The sequence below is a fragment of the Medicago sativa genome, chromosome 7 (genome assembly GCF_051527215.1).
Source record: "Medicago sativa cultivar Bolivia chromosome 7, Bolivia_mono, whole genome shotgun sequence".
NCBI classification, from domain to species: Eukaryota; Viridiplantae; Streptophyta; class Magnoliopsida; order Fabales; family Fabaceae; genus Medicago; species Medicago sativa.
This window is the reverse complement of record NC_140755.1, coordinates 81,236,391-81,257,358: the sequence shown is the minus strand read 5'-3', so window position 1 is coordinate 81,257,358 and position 20,968 is coordinate 81,236,391. Positions and strand designations below refer to the sequence as shown.

General features: G+C 34.2%; 2 protein-coding genes and 1 long non-coding RNA gene across 5 annotated transcripts; 2 read left to right on the top strand and 1 right to left on the bottom strand.

Annotated features, from left to right (window-relative positions):
- Positions 1–1,928: 1,928 nt before the first annotated feature.
- On the bottom strand, positions 1,929–13,659 carry LOC146909129 (phytyl ester synthase 2, chloroplastic-like). Of its 3 annotated transcripts, XM_085726928.1 has the most exons (14): positions 13,160–13,659; positions 7,869–7,920; positions 7,652–7,707; positions 6,749–6,907; positions 6,114–6,218; positions 5,329–5,435; positions 4,855–4,976; positions 4,445–4,553; positions 4,170–4,300; positions 3,694–4,063; positions 3,042–3,155; positions 2,615–2,700; positions 2,385–2,494; positions 1,929–2,309 (listed from the first exon to the last, which is right to left on the bottom strand). In XM_085726928.1, the coding sequence occupies exons 1-14, from the start codon at positions 13,491–13,493 to the stop codon at positions 2,119–2,121; spliced, it is 2,046 nt and encodes a 681-aa protein (XP_085583054.1). In that variant the 5' UTR covers positions 13,494–13,659; the 3' UTR covers positions 1,929–2,118. The 3 variants fall into 3 exon arrangements, with proteins under 3 accessions (XP_085583054.1, XP_085583055.1, XP_085583056.1); XM_085726929.1 differs by lacking the exon at positions 7,652–7,707; XM_085726930.1 differs by lacking the exons at positions 7,652–7,707; positions 13,160–13,659 and adding an exon at positions 8,851–11,114.
- Positions 13,660–14,238: 579 nt separating this feature from the next.
- LOC146909128 (uncharacterized) lies at positions 14,239–16,138 on the top strand. Its single transcript, XR_015019234.1, has 3 exons — positions 14,239–14,572; positions 15,077–15,474; positions 15,569–16,138. It is a non-coding gene; the product is annotated as an uncharacterized LOC146909128 (long non-coding RNA).
- A 797-nt stretch (positions 16,139–16,935) lies between these two features.
- Positions 16,936–17,532, top strand: LOC146909127 (uncharacterized). The gene has a single exon (XM_085729327.1). The coding sequence runs from the start codon at positions 16,936–16,938 to the stop codon at positions 17,530–17,532; it is 597 nt and encodes a 198-aa protein (XP_085585453.1).
- The last annotated feature ends 3,436 nt before the right edge of the window (positions 17,533–20,968 follow it).

Genomic DNA, 20,968 nt, shown 5'->3' with positions numbered 1-20,968 from the left:
GAGAGAGGAGATAGTGCAGGTTGTTTAATTATGAAGAGCTAATTGGTTTATAGGAGGTGCAAGTATTAAACTTGAGGGGATTCAACATATGAGTAGTATAGAAATATGGGTAGAGTTTACAAAATTGAGGGGGTTCAGTTGAAGGAAATTGTTGTTCTGACTTCAAAAATATCCTAATAACATATGGAAAATTCCAAAATACCCTCAGCGGTACTTAACTACCGTTGGTCAAACCGGCAACAGTTAACTACCGTTGAGCCCAGCGGTAGTTAACTACCGTTCACACCAGTGAAAAAAACCTGTGCTTACTGCACTTCAATTTCCAGCCATTTTCAGCATGTTTTACCTGTAATTTCAAACGACAATTCCTCATGAAATCAAACCGATACAACAACATCCAGCAATTACAAGCAACAACATTTCATAATTGATCAATGATTTGGTAACATTACACAAATACGATAATACGTTAACGTTACACAATTTTTTGAAATTCGTCAAATTGTCCACATTATGCAACACATTACACTAAAAGTACATTAATTTATAATAAAAGCGGAACTCAAATATATATATATAATTCATGAAAGGTTAGTTACATCTTGGCCACAAAAAAATGGTCATTACATTATATATCCCAAAAAATATGTCGGTGCATATCGATCAAAAAAAGGACGAACAAAGTGTCATATTTCATCTAATGAAATTAAATCATCTAAACGTTCCTCAATATCTTCAAATTCTTCATTTGCTTTAACCGGAGTGTCACAAAAAATAGGATTGTGTTGATTTGAATCTTTTTTGGGTGAAACCGGTCTCTCTCCTTTCTCAATCTCCAAGAGTGTTCGGAAACGATTGTGTTGATTCAAAAATTCATCCTCCCATGTTCCCGCCTCTTCGCTCTTGTATAGCTTCCACTCCGTAGATGATGGAGGTTAGTGGACAATCATTTTTCAACAAAAGAAGGTCAAAATGATTTGTGTTTATTTATCAGAATAACAATCACTTCTTTAAAAAAAAATTAGTTTAATTTGATACAACTATATAAAATTGATTTTTTTCCTCAAAAAAAATGATTTTTCGTTACAAAATTACTTTCATATTTTGATACCTATTTTCTCCCCCCTCCCATTGAAAACATAATCTTAATATCTTTATATTTGAAATTGTTTTTAGATTTTGTTTGTGGATCCTGGTTTTAAAAATAACAATAACAAAGAGAATAATGTTTTTAAAGTTATATTTTTTTAAAAGTTATAACGAATAACCCCATAGGTAGATTTTGTTTGTGGATCCTGGTTTTAAAAACATCAACATGCTTGATGATACTCAACCAGGACTTTGTTTACCTCAAACTGCCAGCCTTATCGACAATTTTCTCAGCGTACGTAGCCAAGAATTTCACAAGTTAATGCCTAAGTTTTATGGACCTTTCAAGGTTATGGATAAGATTAGGAAGGTTGCACATCAATTGGAGTTTCCCCCCTCTGTGGAAATTCATAACGAGTTTCATGTCTCTCAGCTGAAGTTGTGTCCTAATCTTGACGGGGCACCAGTCCTACACTTGTGCCCATAAGGGCACAAGTTAAGAATCCGAATATAGAAAAACAATCTTAGAAATCGTGCATTCAATGTCTTAAAAGTTTAAAAATTTATATTTACAAAACAAAATTTATGTTATAATTCCTTTTTTTAGCTCTTTATCTTGTAGCATGACCCGTAAGTAAATAATTGATAGTTTGAGTTAATTCTACATTTTTATTAGTGAACTGCTTCTACAAGGCATAGCTGGCATAAGTTTGTTATTAGATTCTGTTGTGAGCTTTTGAACAAACTTGCCTTTATATAAATCAAGTTGTACAATTATCACACACATCTTCTCTATTTCAGTTTCGATTTGCAAGTTTAACTTTCAATTATAAACCAAGTTGTTCAAATCATCAAACGCATCTTTTATTTAAAATATAGGAAGAATTGCACAATGGTCCAACCTTCTATGAGCTATCATTTCTTCTGGCCAGAAAACAATGCCTGAAACTATTGAAAATTTACATGGTTTGCCTCTATTATCTAAATTTTCTGGATAAATTAGAACTTGTCATGTTATGTACAGAACAATCATAATTCAAATGTTGGAATGTCGGACGTAGGACCATGTGTAGCTTGGTATAATAACCGAGACAATATGCTTCTGTAGGGGTCGCTTTCTCGTTTCTCCTTCAAATAAGCAATACATCTCTCAACCTCGGCTTTCACTTCAAAATATAATTCTTGAGACTTCTTCTTGTCCTTAAGTTCCTGTTTCCTTCCTGTCAAACAATAGCTCAAATTTTACCGTTGCATTTCACAGCTATTTCATGTTGAGAAATATGCATTGGACATACCTTCCGTTTCAATTGGTTTTCCAAAATAATAGTAGAACCGGCCCGGAACTTTGGGCAAAATACCAGGCAGATACACTTGTTGATTTGCCACCTCACCGTCAACACCAGCCCTAGTTTCACAATGTATAACTTATGTTCAGTATGAATCAACAGAAATGATGGAAAAGAAGGAAAAATATTCAAAAAATACATATGTTTAGTATGAATCAACAAAATGCAAATTTAGATACCTCAACTTTGGAGCCTCATTTGTAAGGCTTTCTATTTCAGACCTAAAGTAAGGAATCTTCACCAAGTCATCATAATCAATCACAACCTGAAAAGAACGATGTGATATTCAAATCTAGGTTCAAGGCATCCACATAAATTCAAATATGGATGGTAGAAAAGGTGAATGCTACAGTACACAAAATGTTCATAATGCCAGATAGATTCACGCAAGATAGAGGGAAAACTGTGATTGATAAAAGATGGTGTCATAACGCAATTGAAAATTCTGGACGATAGTCTACATTTACAAGAACATCAAACTATAAACTCTAGTAGAATTATGCTTTCCATACAAGTTGGTAACGGTATGCCTTCAATGCCAACATTTTGAGAAAAAGAATTACTTCGTAAAGGAAATCCATTGGCTGAGTAATGACTGAAACTTACTTGGCCAAGATCATCTTCTCCAACAACACCAAAAGGTATGATTTTGGCTCCAAATCTGGCAGCCATCCTGACAAACTCAGATTGTTCAGGCCAGAATAACTTATACTCTTCACCCTGATGATTATCACACAATGATGAAGAATCTTAGTACATTTAAATCATGAATATATAGACAGAGACATAGCGCATCCGGAAAAATAAGCGCTGGAATTCCAACATTAATTAAATGTGATAATTAAATAATACACATTTACATGTCCGCAGTCGGTGTTCTACCCCAGATTACATATTTGTCATAAGTCAGATGCACGTGCTACGGGCACCAGACAGTACGCAAGCAAGAAAATGGAGCATTAACTTCCAACATGTGGTATTAATTATTTATTTTTTTCAGATGTAACATGTGGTATTAAATACCAAGCATCTGATGCAATTTTATGATTATGCTGGAAAGTAATATCCAAAATCCTATGACAATTCAAGTATTTTCTTTTTTCCTTCATATAAATCACAAGCTCTTTCTAAAATTCCTAACCAGTTGACTGCCTTTAGTTCCAACTGTCCAAGACAAGTCAAAAACCTTCCTATGAGTAAATCTGGATTCCATGAGAAAAGATAAATTCATAACAAAGATCCAACTTATTGGATTTACCTTCCTATGAAAAGCCTCGCGTAATCCTCCAGGATATAATAGGACATGTGACTTCGAAGCTAACAGATTGAAGAGATTAGATGCTCCTACAAGATAACCACCCATAACTCTTAATGAGTCAAAAGAAGATACTTCTGGAAATCTTCCACTTTTCTGTCTCTTAAAAAACAAGGGATGTGCCGTTCCTCGAACAACAATATCTCGTTCTGTAAAAAATCTAATAAGAAAGGGAGCTACGTCCAATGCTAGCAGCATGTGGTTCCCAACTAACAAAACTGGTCCCTCTGAAGGAATTCCAGCAAGGCCCTTTACAATATTGCCATCCTCCAAAGTTGAAAGCATTACAGAGCCAGTGATGATGTTAAACAAACTGGAAGTATCATAATTGAAAGGTGTTAAATGGTATCAGTTTGAGTACATATCAATTCAATTAGTTTTAATGTCTTAAATGGTCAAATTTATTCAGTTAATTTTACCTGAATGATTCAATTATTTTTTTGACTTCATATGGTGTAGGAGGTATGAAATCCAAAGCGTAGTCATGATACTTGCCACGCCGGTAGTAAGAAGTTCCTTTGATTACCGTTACCAGATCAATGCTGCCTTCCTGCAAATGCCGCAAACGTAGGGTCAGATACCTTCCACTGGTTTGATACCATTTCTATCAGATGAATAATATCACGATGCATTCTTGAATGGAAACACAAGGAGAAACATGCGAGAAGAAAAATAGAAAGGGAGAAAATGATACCAGGAATAGGAAATGGCCACTGTCATCAAATTTACGGAGCTCACAGTTAGGCAGTAACTGACGTAGTCTTTCACCTTCCTGTTGGCTAGGTAGTAACCGATCATTTCCACTAAAAGTACAAATGAAATAACTCAGTTTCATCTTCCAGAAAGAGTCATATACTTGAAAAAGAAAGCATCCTGTGTATGTGAAAAGGAAAACATGGTATGCATACTGACATAAAGGTTTAGAGGTAATAAATTTTCATTAAATTGGTTGTTCACACTTGGCACTTGTTTTATCAATTTCTTTTTTTACTAGCATTTCACTATTTCAGCTAAGTGAAGGCAATAGTGATGAAAAATTTAACCAAGTACATATGCCTCCATATAATGACTAAATTAAGATGTACAATCCCAAGGAGAATGAACCTGCAAAGTATCAAAGTCTGAGCTTTGATAGCATAAAGACGTGAATTGGCATATTCAGAAGCTGACTTAAACATCTTTAGTTTCCACAGAAGTGTTTCTTTCGGTAATATGTCTGCAAGCACCTGAGAATGCAATCAATAATAGATTTTCAATATTGATAGTAAATGAAGTGAAAGCTGAAATGAGCGGCAACAAGCCAGAGCAAAGAAAATGCAGTGATATATGCAACCATATTCTTCAAAATTCTAGCATATTCCACTTTAACTAAGTTTTAGTTACAAGAAAGGAAAGAGAATAAGCTATTCAATTTTCACTTAAGATTTCTTTTGAAATATGTTTCAAACACTGTCAATGTCATTAACTCATTATTCCTACACAACATGTTTCACATATTCAATGCATAAATAAAGTCACACAATGCTCTTCTAATCGAAATTCTTTATTTTTAGAATAAAAACAATAATAGAACCTTACGGGAAGAGATGATGACAAAGTAGTAAAATCCTCTATTGGCTCTTTTGCTGCATTGAGTAGAGGAAGTCCTTTCACAGTGTTATCCAACACCATCCTCAGAGAGTTGCCTAATGTTAAAAGAAAAGACGAAAGCATAAATGGCGGAAGGTATCATTTTCTTTAGTGAAAGATAAAGACAAAATACAAGTTCTCCACTATGATAAATAAAATGGACCTAAAAATTATGTCCTTAAGGATATCGGAGTGGAAATTTAGCATAAGTTCCTAGTGACGTAGGGAAACATATATACTGGTTCCAATTTAAACATTGAATTGAAAGGAATGCAGAAGGGAAAAATGACGAAAAAGAATCAAAGACAAGAACGAGCAAAGGCATGAAACATTTATAGGGTAAAGGGAGAAAACATCCACAACAATTCCATACAACGTAAACTATGATGAGTAAATCCTATGAAACTATGAATGCATAGATATAATATGACAATTATATTAAATAAAATATAATCCATTGACTAAGTTCAAGTTGATAATTATTGAGACAACTATCTGGTAATGTGAACAACGAACAAATGGAACCTTTCACTGTTTCAAGAATAGTCCCGTTTCTAAACAAATTATCACGATTCAAGTTTTAAGGCAAACGACCTAATGCATTTCTTGTTCTCTGCATGACATTCAAAATTTTCAAGATATAAAGATGGAAATTGGATTGGACTAAACATACCAGACATGGATCCTGAGAAAATAGTTCGTACTAAAAAGACGGCAAAGCAGGATGAACAAACCTGCTGTCAAACTGAGAATGCTAGGCAGGGCAGGAGAGAGTGAGCCGGGCAAAGCGTCCAACAATGGTGTTAGAAGTTGCATCTGGGACCTGCTGAAAGAAGTAGCTGCATAATAGGATGGGCATGATCAGACCAGGCATATGCGATTCTTTAACTGAATTGCTGTTACAGCAAAATCAACTTCAATATCATTCAGGAATTTTCACTCAAAGCTCTAGGTAAGAAACATATGTTCGCTGCACCATTTCTAATGAATGACATCATTCTGAAAACACTAACCTCAACCATGTTCATAGGCAACAACAGACATCTTTGTCTAGGCTCAAGCTTGGCTGTGTTAATTATCAAACTTGTCATTAACATATCGATAAGTTAACCCCAAATTTTTGTTGTAACACTCACGGATTCACAACACCGCTTTGTTAGAATAGTGATTGCGGAATTTTACCGATCAGGGTGTACGCATACAAGTACAACACTAAATAAGTAACTCAATATGGCTAGGCTAGTGCAGATTCTGTAAAATTAATCTCTCACTTTAGCAATGCTTATGGTGCTGAATTTCCTTTATTTAGCTAATCTTAACAGTAAAATGAGAGCTATTAAATCATGTATATACATCACAATAAAGGTACCTGGGTTTGCCAAGATTAGTACAAGATCAATATCACGGTTACGAGCCGCAACTGCCAGCGCGAGGCACCCTCCTAAAGATTCTCCAACAAGATATATGGGCCTATTTGGTGAACGTTCATATTCTGACCTAACTGTTTTCTCAACTAATTTCACAAGATCTGCAACAGCGAAATAAACAGAACAGTAAATTATGCTCGAATACACATTATATCTATAAATTCTGTAAATAAAACAGGTATCTGTAAGTGGAGCGAAAAGACATCGTCAGGACTTAAGCACATAGGAGAGTTGAACCCGATATACTAGTTCATTAGGTGGGAGAGTCTCATGGCCAACTACCACCTTGAGTACTTTTATCTACTCAATATGAGACTTCTAACATTGCCACGCCCTTTAAGAGTCGACACTCATGGTGGCTTTCGCTCTACTGGCAATAACCCGATGATAGCCATTTCTTTTTTTTCGGGCGCGTTCACCTATCAGTATTCGGTGGAGCACTTCAATCCAGTCTATAGATAGCCATTTTTGTGGCCCAACTTTCAACTAAAGCATCAATTATTAGGACTTAAAGCACATGCATGCATAGAGGCCAACTCAAAAGACTAGTATATTCGGTGTAACAGTCTCAAGGACGCTTTTATCTACTCAATGTGGGACCCTTAGCAAAAATGGATTTGTCAGAGTTCAACATGAGCAGTAAATGATAAATGGTGAACACTCTGATACCTCGGAGTTTGGTAGGGTGTGTATCCTTTATCCAATCATTCATGTCATGTCATATTTTTACATTAACTTATTTTGAAATAAATTTTATCTACAGGCACCTTACCGCCGGTATCCAACCAAACTCCAAGATATTTAAGAATTTACCGTAATAAAATGAGGTACGGGAAAAAAAAAACCTGTAAATGGTGTTCGATCCGCGACAGGAATATGCAAGCACCACAAATCAAAAATCCTTGAATGAAGAAAAAAGAACAAAAAGAGTATTTCTTAATTACATATATGAGTTAATGATTATGTAAGGTGCAAATAGAATCATCTAGTTAGAAGAAACATGTCAAATAGAAGGTGCAATATTACTCATATATATGACAAAGCAGTGAAATGAAGACAAACCTTCCAAGTTTGTGATGATGAGAAATAAGTGCCAGTCCCACTCCATCAATCCCTGTAAAGTTTGGAATACAAGTAATAATAAATTTATTAGTAAATAGTAAGCTTGTTGATTGATGATAGCATAGCATTACATTATATCAATAAACAAATACTGTTGTTTATCCTATAAACTTCAATTGAACTTTTTTTTGCGAGTAACTGTTAACAATTATGAAATCAAAGGAAAACCACGAAATAAGTTAAGATATGTAATTTCTCCTATAAACTTCAATTGAATTATTATTTTTTAAGAACTTCAATCGAAATGTGATATAAGTACAGTCAATTTCCCTAAAATGTTATGTTATATATATATATATATATATATATATATATATATATATATATATATATATATATATATATATATATATATATGTGTGTGTGTGTGTATATATATGTGTGTGTGTGTGTATGTGTATATATCAAAATGAGACTTAATATCGGTATATCAGTTCATTAGTCTCATGGAGGGTTATGGTAGCAAGCAGTGACGGATCCAGGATTTTTGAATAGTGGGGGCACTATATATAAAAATTTGTAACATTAGTAATTGTCCTCTACGATTATTCATATTATGGAAACTTTGAATGATTTTCTCATTTTCAATATCAATAAAAAACATTTCTCTGTATAAATAACTAAACAATCATTTAACCAGTCATCCCCAACTTGATTTCGTATCCAATTCTTAATATAGTTTGAGATATATGATGATAAGTGTGGGCCAAAAGAAAAATAATTGGTGATAAGTGTAGTTTATGTGATCAAAATGTCAACTATTGATACATTATACTACCAAAAAAATTGTTTCTAAAAACTTTGTGTGGGCTCAAGCCCACAAACTCTACATCATGCATCAGTCCCTGGTAGCAAGTGGCCTAAGAACACTTGTTAAAGAAACCAAAAGTAGCAAGTTTGGATGAGATTCAACAATATTTACCTTTTAAAAAGTCAAATTCATCAATTTTCACTATTTTCCAATGCAATATTTCCAATTGTATCTTCTTAACCAATGCCCTAGGACACTCTTTAGCATTTTCATTAAACAAATCAAACCATCAGACCACTTAATATTTTTGACTATTTTTTGAAATAGTTTAATATATTCCATAAAATTTTGACACCAAAAAAAACAACTCAAAATCCGTCATCATCAACAGCAAAAGTTGAACTCAGCAGCTAAGCCACTTTGTTGGCTCTAGTGCCTTGGCCCCTGCCAACTTTTAAAAAATATAAATCAAACATATCTATATGCTAATACAATCTAATATAATTATGGAATTATGTTGTTAACAAATGTGTCGGTATACCTCTCAGAAAAAAAGGAATGTGACGGTGCAATTGTCTGATTTTGTTGGCGAGGCAGTAACACAGATGTGTGTCTCTTTGCTATTTGAGAATAGGGGTTTATCAGAAATCACAATCCTGGTTTTGGATGGAACATGCATTGTATGGATGCATTATTTGAGCATTATGCACATCCTTATTTTTTCTATACCACATCCTTATTTTTTTTCTATACTCAATTAATAATTTATTTTGTTTATCTCTCTTCCTATTACATCTAACGTAATGCTAGATCTCACAAATAGGAGTATCACGAATTTGTCCCGAGCGTGTATTCCAATCTCTCAATTTCTCTCACCTCTGTGTATTGTGGAAAATGAAGCATTTTAATTAGTCTATACTTTATTCTTGATGATTCGGGACAATTTCTTTCCCTTTAAATAGCAATGCTCTTACATCTATCCATTCAATCTTTTTATTTTCTCTCTTTAGTGCAAGATTGAAGGAAGTTTACTTATCTAAGAATCATTTTCCATTTAGAGTATCTTGTAGACTAGTTTTATTGATATAATTTTTTCTTTTTAAAACAATATAGAATTTAGTATCAATTAAACAACAAACATTGAATATATCATGTCAAAAAAAAAAAACATTGTGTTGGGTATTTGTATTAGCTGCATTGCTGCTAAAACAAATATGCTTGTTTGTGTTGTTGGAACCAATGTTCCAACATGAGTTTAGGCATCTCTGTAAGACGTTGGATACGATGTTCCAACATCCTGGCACGGTTCAGTGTGCCTGGGTTCATGCCTATTTGTACGCGCTCCCTTTATTGTTTAAGGAAACAATATTTCCTTCTCTTATTGACTAAGCAACTCGCATATCTTTACAGAATCAGTTGTGGAATATTCCTAAAGTAGTATTTATATTTTAGGAAATATTTGTATTTGTTTTGGATGATATGTTCCGACATTTTAGGACTTTCCATATTAGTTTCTGATTTCTGTTTTGCATATTAGGATCTGCTTTGTTCAGAAGCCCAACTAAAGTATTTGGCCCAAGCTGCTTCAGTATATAAACAAGACTTCAAGACCTAATTGATCATTCAAGCCGTCATTCTAAAAAGTTTAGATTTTTAGGGTTTTGAGTCTACATGTGCTCTACTCTTGTATCATGTTGATGCAAGTTTTGAACCTTTATTGTGAGCCTTCCTTGTATCGTTTGTGATACTTGTTTAGGATTGTGTGTTAAGTTTGATACTCTTGTGTACTACACCAAAGTTTGTAAGCAAGGTGTTAGTTGTTGTGTTTGAAGGTAACTTCATCGTTTGAGTTTGTGCTTAGGTCTGATAGGTCACAAGGGCTGTGACTGACCATAGGATAGTGAGATGGGATCTCAGATCTAGGAGTTCCTAGGTTGAAGTCTATACGGGTAGGTCCTAGGTCTTTAGTGTAAACGAGGAGATTGCTGAGAGCTATAGAATAAGGACTACACTAGTGGATTTCCTTCCTGACTTGGTAGCCCCTATAGTAGATGTGTTTGTCACCGAACTGGGTCAACAAACTCACTGTGTTCTTTACTTTCTTGTCGTTTATTTTCTTATTTTTATTTCTGTTTATTTCGTGATGTTGGAACATTGAACGGAACATTACAAACATTGAAACATCTTACAGAACATATTAAAACAAGTACGCTAGAGTTTCACATTGAATCTATGCTATCTTTACGATGGTGGCTCACACCTTCATTTTTACAAGGCTTAATGATGTGTTTCGTCCTTGCAATTAGGCGTTATTTAAAAATTCGTCCCTGTAATCGCTAATCCTGGCAATTTTCCCTTACAATGTTTAATCATTTAAAATTTCGTCACTTGACTCACTTAATGACTGCCGCATCATCAAATTAGCAAAATGTCATGGAAATGGACAAAAATACCCTCAAATTCATCTTCTTCACTCCTTCAAAGCTTCTTTTCAAACTTTCGTTTTGGGTTTGGTGAGTTATGGTTGTTCAGGTGAGACAGCAAAACATTGAACACAAATCAAAGCTAATCAAAGTTCAATTCACGATTCGGTATTGGTTGGTTTTGTATGTACGTTGCTTTTCAACCTTAACTCTCTGATCCAATACCTTCTCTGGTTCAATCCCTCCATCCATAACCACACTCAAACTCTGATTTGAATACCTTCTTATACCTTCTCTCCCAAACTCTTTGAATTCTCTCACAAACCTTCACATAATCGATTTGAGCTTCAATAAACTCACCGGTTCGTTTTCTGGCGTGCATGAAGAAGGTTGTTGATTCTGGGTTTGCGATATGGTGTGGTGGGGACGGCCATCACCGGCGACGGCAACAACGCTGCCGTTCTCAATCGTTTTCATTTCTGGGTTCGTTGGGTTTTCCGGCCACAGCGTGTTTCCGGGTTCGTTCGTTTGATTTGGTGGTTAATAGCATCACGACAGCGACGAAGCTGTTGGATTTGTTGACGACGACGAAGCTGTTGGATGAAGATGAATGTTGTTTGAAATTTTAATTAAAAAATGATTATTTATATTTAATTAAAACAAACAAAAACTGAAGAAGAAGAAGAAGTGAAACGAAGAAGGATTGAATGGAATGCATGATCTGTGAAACGAAGGAGATAAAGCCAGGGGTATTTTGGTCTTTTAGGGGTATTTTTGTCCATTCACGTGCATATGAATCAATCAGCAGTGCCACCTCATCAGATTAGTGATGTGGCAGTAATTAAATGGGTCAAGGACGAATTTTTAAATGATTAAACAATGTAAGGGTAAATTGCCAAGATTAACTATTACATGGACGAATTTTTAAATGACGTCTAATTGCAAGGACGAAACACATCATTAAGCTTTTTTACAATCACACTCCTAGTCAAAGATTACTCTCCCAACCTAGCTCCTCCTACCAACCTAACTTCATACAAGTTGATTCAATGCTTTTTTTGGGGAAGTTTAACCAATGTTTTGTTAATTATATTTTTTTGTTAAGAAACTTAATGGTCATAATTTCACTTTTAAAATAGATAGTAAGTGAGAAATTCTAATTTCGAAACACGGTCTTAATATATTGTAATGTCATACTAATTGATTATGTTTACCGAGACATTTTTTTTTAAGAAGAAGAAGAAGAAGAATATGTTTACCGAGACATGTTATCTTACATTTATGAGAAATGATATTTGTACAATCAGTTTAGTACAACTTTTGAACAATTTTTTCTCTCATATTCACATTGTATTATTTTTCTCTTTAATTTTTTTTCTCTCTATTGTTTTTGACTAATAAAAAGAGAACAAAAATATTGTTTTAAAAGTTGTAAAAAATAGTTGTACAAATATCATTGCTCTAAATTTATAGTCATATAATAAATGATATATAAAATCTCCTTGTATAATTTGAAGGGTCGTCATTCCATAAAGTATTGCAATTTTTCGGAATTTCCATCCACATAACCTTTTTTGTTTTTTGAAGTACCATCTACATAAAATATGTTTCTTACCAAAAATAGAAAAATATTGCCACGTCCTTCACATCATAGTCGCTAAATTTGGCTAAGTTTGGACCAAACAAATCCGACAGTTCCACATTGTTCTGACACGTAATATATTTTATGTGAGTCTTTTAACGATTATATTTTTGTCAAAAACCAGAAAATATTAATTACATTTTTTTGAAGGAGAAAATATTAATTACATAAATTTGCAAGTGATATTATAAACTAATTTTTACTCTAATTGAAATTTATCCATTTACATTTTTCTTTTTGGAGGGTGGGTGAGGCTGCTCATTTAGTAAATATTCTTGCTTGTTGCTGAAAATTTACCTCTTTAAATTTCATTTAGTAAATTTTAATAAGTTGTTGAGTAATTATTATCCACATGTGTTTAAACATAATATTTTGTTTAAATTTGTTTAACCGCTAGTAAGAAAGAAGGACTAACCAGGCAAGAAGAGCATGAGAGGAGAATTATCCCACTGTGAACTGCACTCCAACGGCGAAAACCACCGTGGAGGTCCACCGTCTGCTTCAATCAACTCTTTCGCTTGCTTAAAGTATTCCTTCCAACCGCTCTGTCTCTGCTTCTCCTCCTCCCTCGCCGGTACATGTTCAACGGACATGGCAAACAGTGGGGCTATGCTCATATTCCTACGTATATTCCTACGTGACTTTAGTTTCAAGACCTGAGATGTTGGCTCACGGTGGGCGAGCAGGGAGAAAACGCTGGGGAAGAAACAAGCTCCAGCGGCAACCATGGTTGTGAAAATAATTAACATAAGGACAATGAATCTCAATTATATGAAGGTGAACGAAATAGTACGTAATAAATAAATTATGCCGACATGAAAAAACGTATGTACTACTTCTTATGGCTGCGCTTGTGTGTTTGAGTTGTGTACGAGTCTCCGGTGACTACAACTACTGTTTGTGTCGTAATGTGCTGTTTTCTTTCTTTGATTTTTTGTTTTTGATAATAAAAAAAATGTTTAAAGTGTTTTTTGGGAGTTAATGACAAAATTAGTGCCTCTATTGAGTAATGATATGTGGGCATAGATCGAATCGAAGATAAACGTAGGGCCGGTTAATGGATAAGGAGACAATATCCTATCACTTACTCTTAAAGCTTATTAGGTCTAGCTTATCACTTAACCTAATATTTCCCTCACTAATCCTGCATTAATTACTAAAAGAAGCAACCCTAATTTTTTTCCCTCCTCTTCTACTAACCTATTTGAATTTCGAAAATTTTATCTTCCTCTTTCCAATGCCCAAATTTTATCTGCCTCTTTCCAATATTTCCAACACCCAATTTGAATTTCAAACTTTTGATGGTTGTATTTCCTGCACATGCTCTAATGCGTTGCAGAATTAATGCAAGTCTATTTCAATACCAAAAAATCCATATGGCTGCTATCAATTTAAAACTTTGGTATACCCCATGCAAAAATAAGTGGCCATCTGATTAAATATATCAGTTTCCAACGCAAGGCTATTTAAAAATCAGATTATAGTATCAAAATCAGATGGTTTAGTTTCTTTCCAAGCAAAACAAAATCAATGTCTCTCTCAAATTTTCCCATAAACCATCTTCAATCTTCTCTTTCGGTTCTTCAAAGCTGATCTCAAATAAGTAGTCATATAATCTCTACCATCACTTCTTTGCTGGGTTTATAAACGAAGCTTCCTTCTGCTGGACTCCAAGCTCTATCGGCTTCTAATTGTTATCCTGGTGGTTGTGCTCGTGCTAGAGAGTACACTAAAACAGATGCAATCAGAAGGATTGAAGTTTTGATGGAGTTTTTACGGTGGCTGGTGTTCTGCGGTGTACTCAGGAGAGTCCCTTCAACCCATCATGGTATATGTAATTTACATAGATTTTGGGTGCTTTTCATTTCTGATTTCTGATTTTTGTTCATAATTTCAATTTCGTTTTTGGGTTTTTAGTAAGATTTAGTGAATTATTTCTAGGTTCTATTTTGGTTGTGATTTAGTGCATGTCAGGAAAAAAATTCTATGAACTGTTTTGCAAAACTTCTTGAGTACCTCTTCAGCTTTATGCCAAAAAGGACAAACCAAGTTTCACAAATTATCGACTGGTGTATAACATAACTATTCCATGTTAGTTTATTTGTAGACTGTTAATTTGTGCGTGACATGTTTTGCTTCTTTCATTTTACAAGTCCTTTGATAATTAATCCTGTTTCTGAGATTGACAAAGTCATCAATAGGATGAAACTGAAGTACAGAACCTACACTGTGGAGTATGACTCGGAGGATGTGGGTTGTCTTTCCATTTATGTTCCATTCATGTCTGTTATGTTGAACATTTGTACTTACCGTCCAATATTTGTTATTGTAGGGTGTTGTGATGTTGCCCAACATGTTTGGAGCAGATTACGGACCCAAAGAACAATCAGTTTGAAGTTTGTGTTGAGAGAACCAATGGTTCGTTTTTTTTCTCCAAAGGATGGAAGGCGCTGAAAGATTTTTACGGATTGGCTTAGGTGCATGGATCACATTGGTTTTTGTTGGACCAGGACAATTTGCTATCAATATTTTGGATAGGTTTGGAAAGAACGTAAGGTGCCCCCTATTTGAACCTCCTATGAAGTTTACTATCGACAAGACTTCTGTTCAGCCAACTTTGATGCTCTACCTCCCCTGACCGCTGCTCTTGCTTATTGCCACGTTGCGAACAACTTGCAAATTGATTTTGTGAAAAAATTGACTGAAGATGATGTTCATAAAGGGTTTTTGGTATGAATATTTTTATCTTAATTGTTTCAGCATACAAATATTGGTGTGTTAAGTGACTAATCCGCGTTGTTTTGTTGTTTTTTTCTTTTCATAGATGCTGAAATATGAAGGACGCTGTGAGACAGATTATTGACAGGGCTGCCACAACCGTGAAACTGGTGGATGACTGTGGAAATGCTTGGGACTGTGTTTTGATGTTTGGGGTCAGCTCCGTATGAGCACTGCAAGATTGGTGGGATGTGGAAGCGTTTCGTTGATGCTCGAAGGATTTTTGAAGGTGTGAGGATGATGTTTTGTGCTCCGGTGGTTGGAAACAACAGCACTCTCTATGTTAAAGTAATCGTGAATTAGGCAGAAGTTGGAGTCATGGATTATGCTTTTTAGTATTTTGGTTTTCAAGTGTCTTTTTGTTTTTTTTTTATTGATGTTGTCGTTTTTAGAGTCATGGCATCGTTTTATGATGTCCTTTTGTGATGTCTTTGCCTTAATGCTTCAATGTTAGCAACTATTATCGGTGTAATCAATCAACAATGGTAGCGTTTGGCAAAAATTTTGTTTAGTCTCTGCAGTTTGTTTTGTTGTATGATGGGGAAGAAAAATCCTTTATCAATAAGTGACGTTTCAGTTTTTTAAGTATTCAATGAGTACGTGCTTTATTTATACACTATTGTCTAAATTGCTTTTGTGATTTTCTGCAAACAAGCATAATATAACCATCAGCCCTTGATTGAGCAATCATACGCATTTGCGTTGAGACTTAATAAGCAGAATTTTACATCAGTTAAAATAAAATAAAACTTATGCATGATATAGCAAAATTTAATTGTCAGAATTTTTAAAGAGTTAACAATAAGCCCTAGCTTACACTTGATTAATAAGAAAGTGATCTTCTATTTAGTGTATCCAAAATAGTCAGATTTTTCCACTATTTGTTTAAGTTTGTATTTTTAGAAAGAACATACAGTTCTCATTTAAAACCAAAAGAAACTAAGGCTAACTTATTTGCCTTAATACAATGATAATGGATATTAAGATTCCTGCATTTTACGTGATTAATAACAATGTGAATAAAGTGACTAATTCAAAGTTGTTATATTGGCACGTCTAAACTTTGATAATTCTATTTATTGTTTGCTCAAAAAAAATAATTCTATTTATTTTAAACAACACTGTTAAAATAATTTAGTGTATACACTCTATGCATGGGAATAAAAGTTGGCAGCACCAAAATCTAACATACACATTTACAGTGTTAATTGATAACTGATTGTAGAAATATAATGATAAAGAATATTAGTAATCCTTCAATTTTTTTTCTCCTTCCTAGCTTAGGTGACCCTCTTGCTTCTATTGTAGATAGCACTTATCCCAATATTTTGGAAAACTTGGATGACATCACCTACTTCCAAAATAGAGCTATATTAACAACTAAAAACTATCGTTGAGAAGATCAACGAACACATGTTGAATATGATTCCAGGTGAAGAGAAGGTTTATCTCAGTTATGATTCAACAATCAAGCAAGACAACAACGGAGATGCGATTGAGGACGTCTATACACCTAAATTTTTAAACACTATTGTTGCTTCAGGACTTCCAAATCACGAGTTAAGATTAAAAGTTGGCGTGCCGGTTATGCTATTAAGGAATTTAGACCAACAGTATGGGTTATGTAACCGAACCATATTGATTATAACTAGGATGGGTAAAATTGTGTTGGAGGGTAAGGTTATATCTGGAAGTAATGTTGGAGACAAAGTATTTATACCCCGATTATCGATATCACCTTCAGATATTCGTATTCCTTTCAAGTTTCAGAGAAGGCAATTTCCTATAGCCGTCTCATTTGCGATGACTATCAACAAAAGCCAAGGGCAATCACTGGCACACGTCGGTGTATATCTACCAACGCCCGTCTTTTCACATGGACAATTGTATGTGGTTGTGTCGAGAGTTACATCAAGAGAAGCGCTTAAGATACTTATAACCGACGAAGACGGTGAAGATACGAATGAGACATCTAACATAGTCTATGAAGAAGTATTTCGAAATATTTAATATGGATGCATATCATTATTGTTGTTATAAAATTCTCAAAAACCAATTAGTGTCGTATGTACTATTTTATTTCATAACTGATACACTGCATTGTCAATTATATTTATTTTTTCAACCTTCAGTTTACCTCATGGGCATCAATGTATGAAATATAATAGCGTATAAGACCCGTGCGGCGCACGGGTCGGCTATCTAGTTTTGTTAAGTCTGCAACAACTAAACCTAATATTTTCCCTCCTAATACTAACCCTAATTTTTTTAGGTTTTGTTATTTTTACGTTTTGTTACATCCCTCAAATATTTTAACAAGCAACAAATTTTACTACTAGGAAGGGATTTACAATTTATGCAAATTTGTTTCTGTCATATCTAATTGTTTTGGATGTTTTCGTTCTTCTATTCTTATATAGTTTATGTATAAGTTATTCAACTTAGCATCAATCTAATTTATTCGGCCATAATTATGTTAGTTGTTTTGGGAGTTAAACATATTACTATAACAAGCAGTGGTAGGATGATTTACAGTAGGATAGTTGACGTATGATAATTTACATGGAAAATTATCATTAAAACTAAGTGCACAATATAAATGACATAAATATAGAATCATGACAGATATTTTAAACTTACATATAGAACTGATAGGAATCAAAATACATTTGTTTTGTTTCAGTAATTTATAATTTGTGTGGTGTTTTTGCCAAAATCTCTTTCGTTAAAAAATTATGGATTGCTGCTCAATGTCGCTAAAAATATTTTGAATCAATTGCACAATCTGCTTTTATAGTTCTATTTAAAATTATGACATTAAAATTATAAGCTGGGATTATACTATAAAATTTTGCTTTTGTCTACTACATTTATATTGTCCTAAAAATATTATTAACAGATGACAATGAGGACTGTATTAACACCACTTCAAATGTAGTGTATAAGGAAATTTTCCAAAATGTGTGAACAACCATTGTATGTTCTTAATTCTTTTATTATCTATGTAATGGATCATATCACAATATATTAGCTTCTCCATTTTTTATGACCCGAGCGGTAGCACGGGTAAAAGTTCTAGTAGCTTTAGTGTCTATATAGGGTAAGATTTTATAATGTTTCTGTTTTTGAATTGCATTACCGGAACTTCTATTTATCCTTATTTTATTTTGTTTAAGTTAAGTGTTTTACTCAATTAGTGGTTCCTTCATTTTAGGAGCAAGTAGGTGTTATTTGCTGAAGTGTTGGGACGTGTGATTTTCTATTTTTATTTTTTAAATTACTTAAGTGTATTGCTTGAATGAAAAACTGAATTTTATATTCCTTCTCAACCTGCAAAGTATTCCTTTACTATACTTCTACAATTTTATCATTCAGTCATAAAACCAACAAATTGGTATAGAGTTATCATTTTACGGGACCTCTGAAAATGGAAACTGAAACAAGTTTCTCACACATTGCTCCTCCAATCTTTGATGGGGAGAACAATGACATTTGGATAGTAAGAATGGAGTCTTACCCTGAGGTTTTGGATGTTTGGGAAGCCATTGAAAAGGATTATGATGTTCCTCCACAGGCGAATAATCCTACCATGGCTCGCTTAAAATATCACAAGGAGCTAAAAACTTGGAAAACAAAGGCAAAATAAGTTCTTTTTTTCTTTTTGTTTTTCACAAACAATTTTCACCATAATTATGACTCTCCAAATTGGGGGGGGGGGGGGGGGGGGGGGGGGGGGGGGGGGGGGTGGGAGAGGATTCAAGGCATGCAAGTGCTGGATTTGATGAGGGAATTTGAGATGCTGGAAATGAAAGAGTCTAGGACAATCAAATATTACTCTAGTAGATTGATTTCAATTGCAAACAAGGTTAGGTTACTCGACACTCGGTTCGTTGATTCCATAATTGTTGAAAACAAAATTGGTACATTGCTTGAGAGATATGAAGCATAAATAACCACCTTGAAGAACACAAAAAATTTGTCTAAGATCACCTTAGCAGCAGTGTTACTTGCCTTGCAGGCTCGAGAGCAACAAAGGCTCGTAGGCAAGATCATGTGGTTAAAGGTGTTTTAACAGCTAAGCATCATGTAGTTCGAAGACTACAAGCAACCAAAGCAATGATAAAGAGAAAAAGGAAAAAAATAGTCCACCTTGTGAGCACTGTGGAAAATTGGGTCATTTGCTATTCAGATGTTGGAAAAGACTAGATTCAAATTGCAACAAGTGCAATCAAACTGGACACAAAGCGGTGATATGCAAAGGCAAGTCTCAACAAAATGAAGTCAATATCAAAGTTGTAGAGCAGATGAAGAAGATCAAATGTTTACAACATCTTGTTATCCAATGAGGAGCATCTCAAAAGGTTGGTTGATTGATAGTGGTTGTACAAAGCATATGACATATGATAAAACTCTTTTCAAGGATATCAAGCCTACTAAAGTTTCAAAGGTCAGAATTGGGAATGGTAATTATATTGCTGCAAAAGGAAAAGGAACCATCCTAATTTCAACAACTTCAAGTATAAAAGCAATTTTAGATGTTCTTTATGTACCTGATATTGACCAAAACTTGCTTAATGTGGGTTAGTTGATAGAAAAAGGATTTAAAGTGTCTTTTGAAGATCAACATTGTGCTATTTTTGACACAACTAGTCAGTAGATTTTAAAGGTTAAAACGAGGCTTAAAATATTCTCATTTGATCAAACCACGGAGGAGCAAACAGCTTATTTCACCCAAGTTAGTTCGACAAAACTTTGGCACGAGCGACTTAGTCAGTGTCATATTTAGAGAATGTTGAACATGAACAAGAAAGACATGACGATAGGTCTATTTGTACTGTCCAATCATTTGCCAACTTGTAATGCTTGTCAATTTGGTAAACAAAATAGATTGCCATTTCCCAAAACAACTTGGAGAGCCTCTCAAAAGTTGCAACTGATTCACACTGATGTGGAAGGACCTCAAAGAACACCATCATTACAAGGTAATCTCTACTTTATTCTTGTCATTTTTTTTTTTGACAAATACTTTATTCTTTTCATATATGATTTTACAAGAATGTGCTGGATTTTTTTTTCTTCTTGAAATTCAATCATGAAGTGGCTGGAGTATTTGTAAAGTTCAAGAAAATGATGGAAAATCAAAGTGGCTGCAAGATCCAATTTCTGAGGTCTGATAATGGCAAGGAGTATACAACAACATAATTTAATTTGTCATGTGAAGAACCTGAAATTGAACATCAACTCACAACTCCATAACAAAATGGAGTTAGTGAAAAGAGAAATAGATATGTAATGGAGATGACTAGATGTATGCTACATGAGAAGGATATGCCTAAACATTTTTTGATAGAAGTCGAAAACACTGCAGTCTTTCTTAAAAACTGACTTCCTTCGAAGGCTTTGAAAGATAAAACTCCTTTTGAAGCTTGGTATGGGTATAAACCTT

Coding starts and splice junctions, on each gene's coding strand:
- LOC146909127 (XM_085729327.1), top strand. CDS start 16,936: ATGTTGAATATGATTCCAGGTGAAGAGAAGGTTTATCTCAGTTATGAT.
- LOC146909129 (XM_085726928.1), bottom strand. CDS start 13,493: ATGTTAATTATTTTCACAACCATGGTTGCCGCTGGAGCTTGTTTCTTC. Junction 2,701..3,041: donor GAGAAGATGATCTTGGCCAA/GTAAGTTTCAGT, acceptor CGTTCTTTTCAG/GTTGTGATTGATTATGATGA. Junction 2,495..2,614: donor AATGAGGCTCCAAAGTTGAG/GTATCTAAATTT, acceptor TTGTGAAACTAG/GGCTGGTGTTGACGGTGAGG.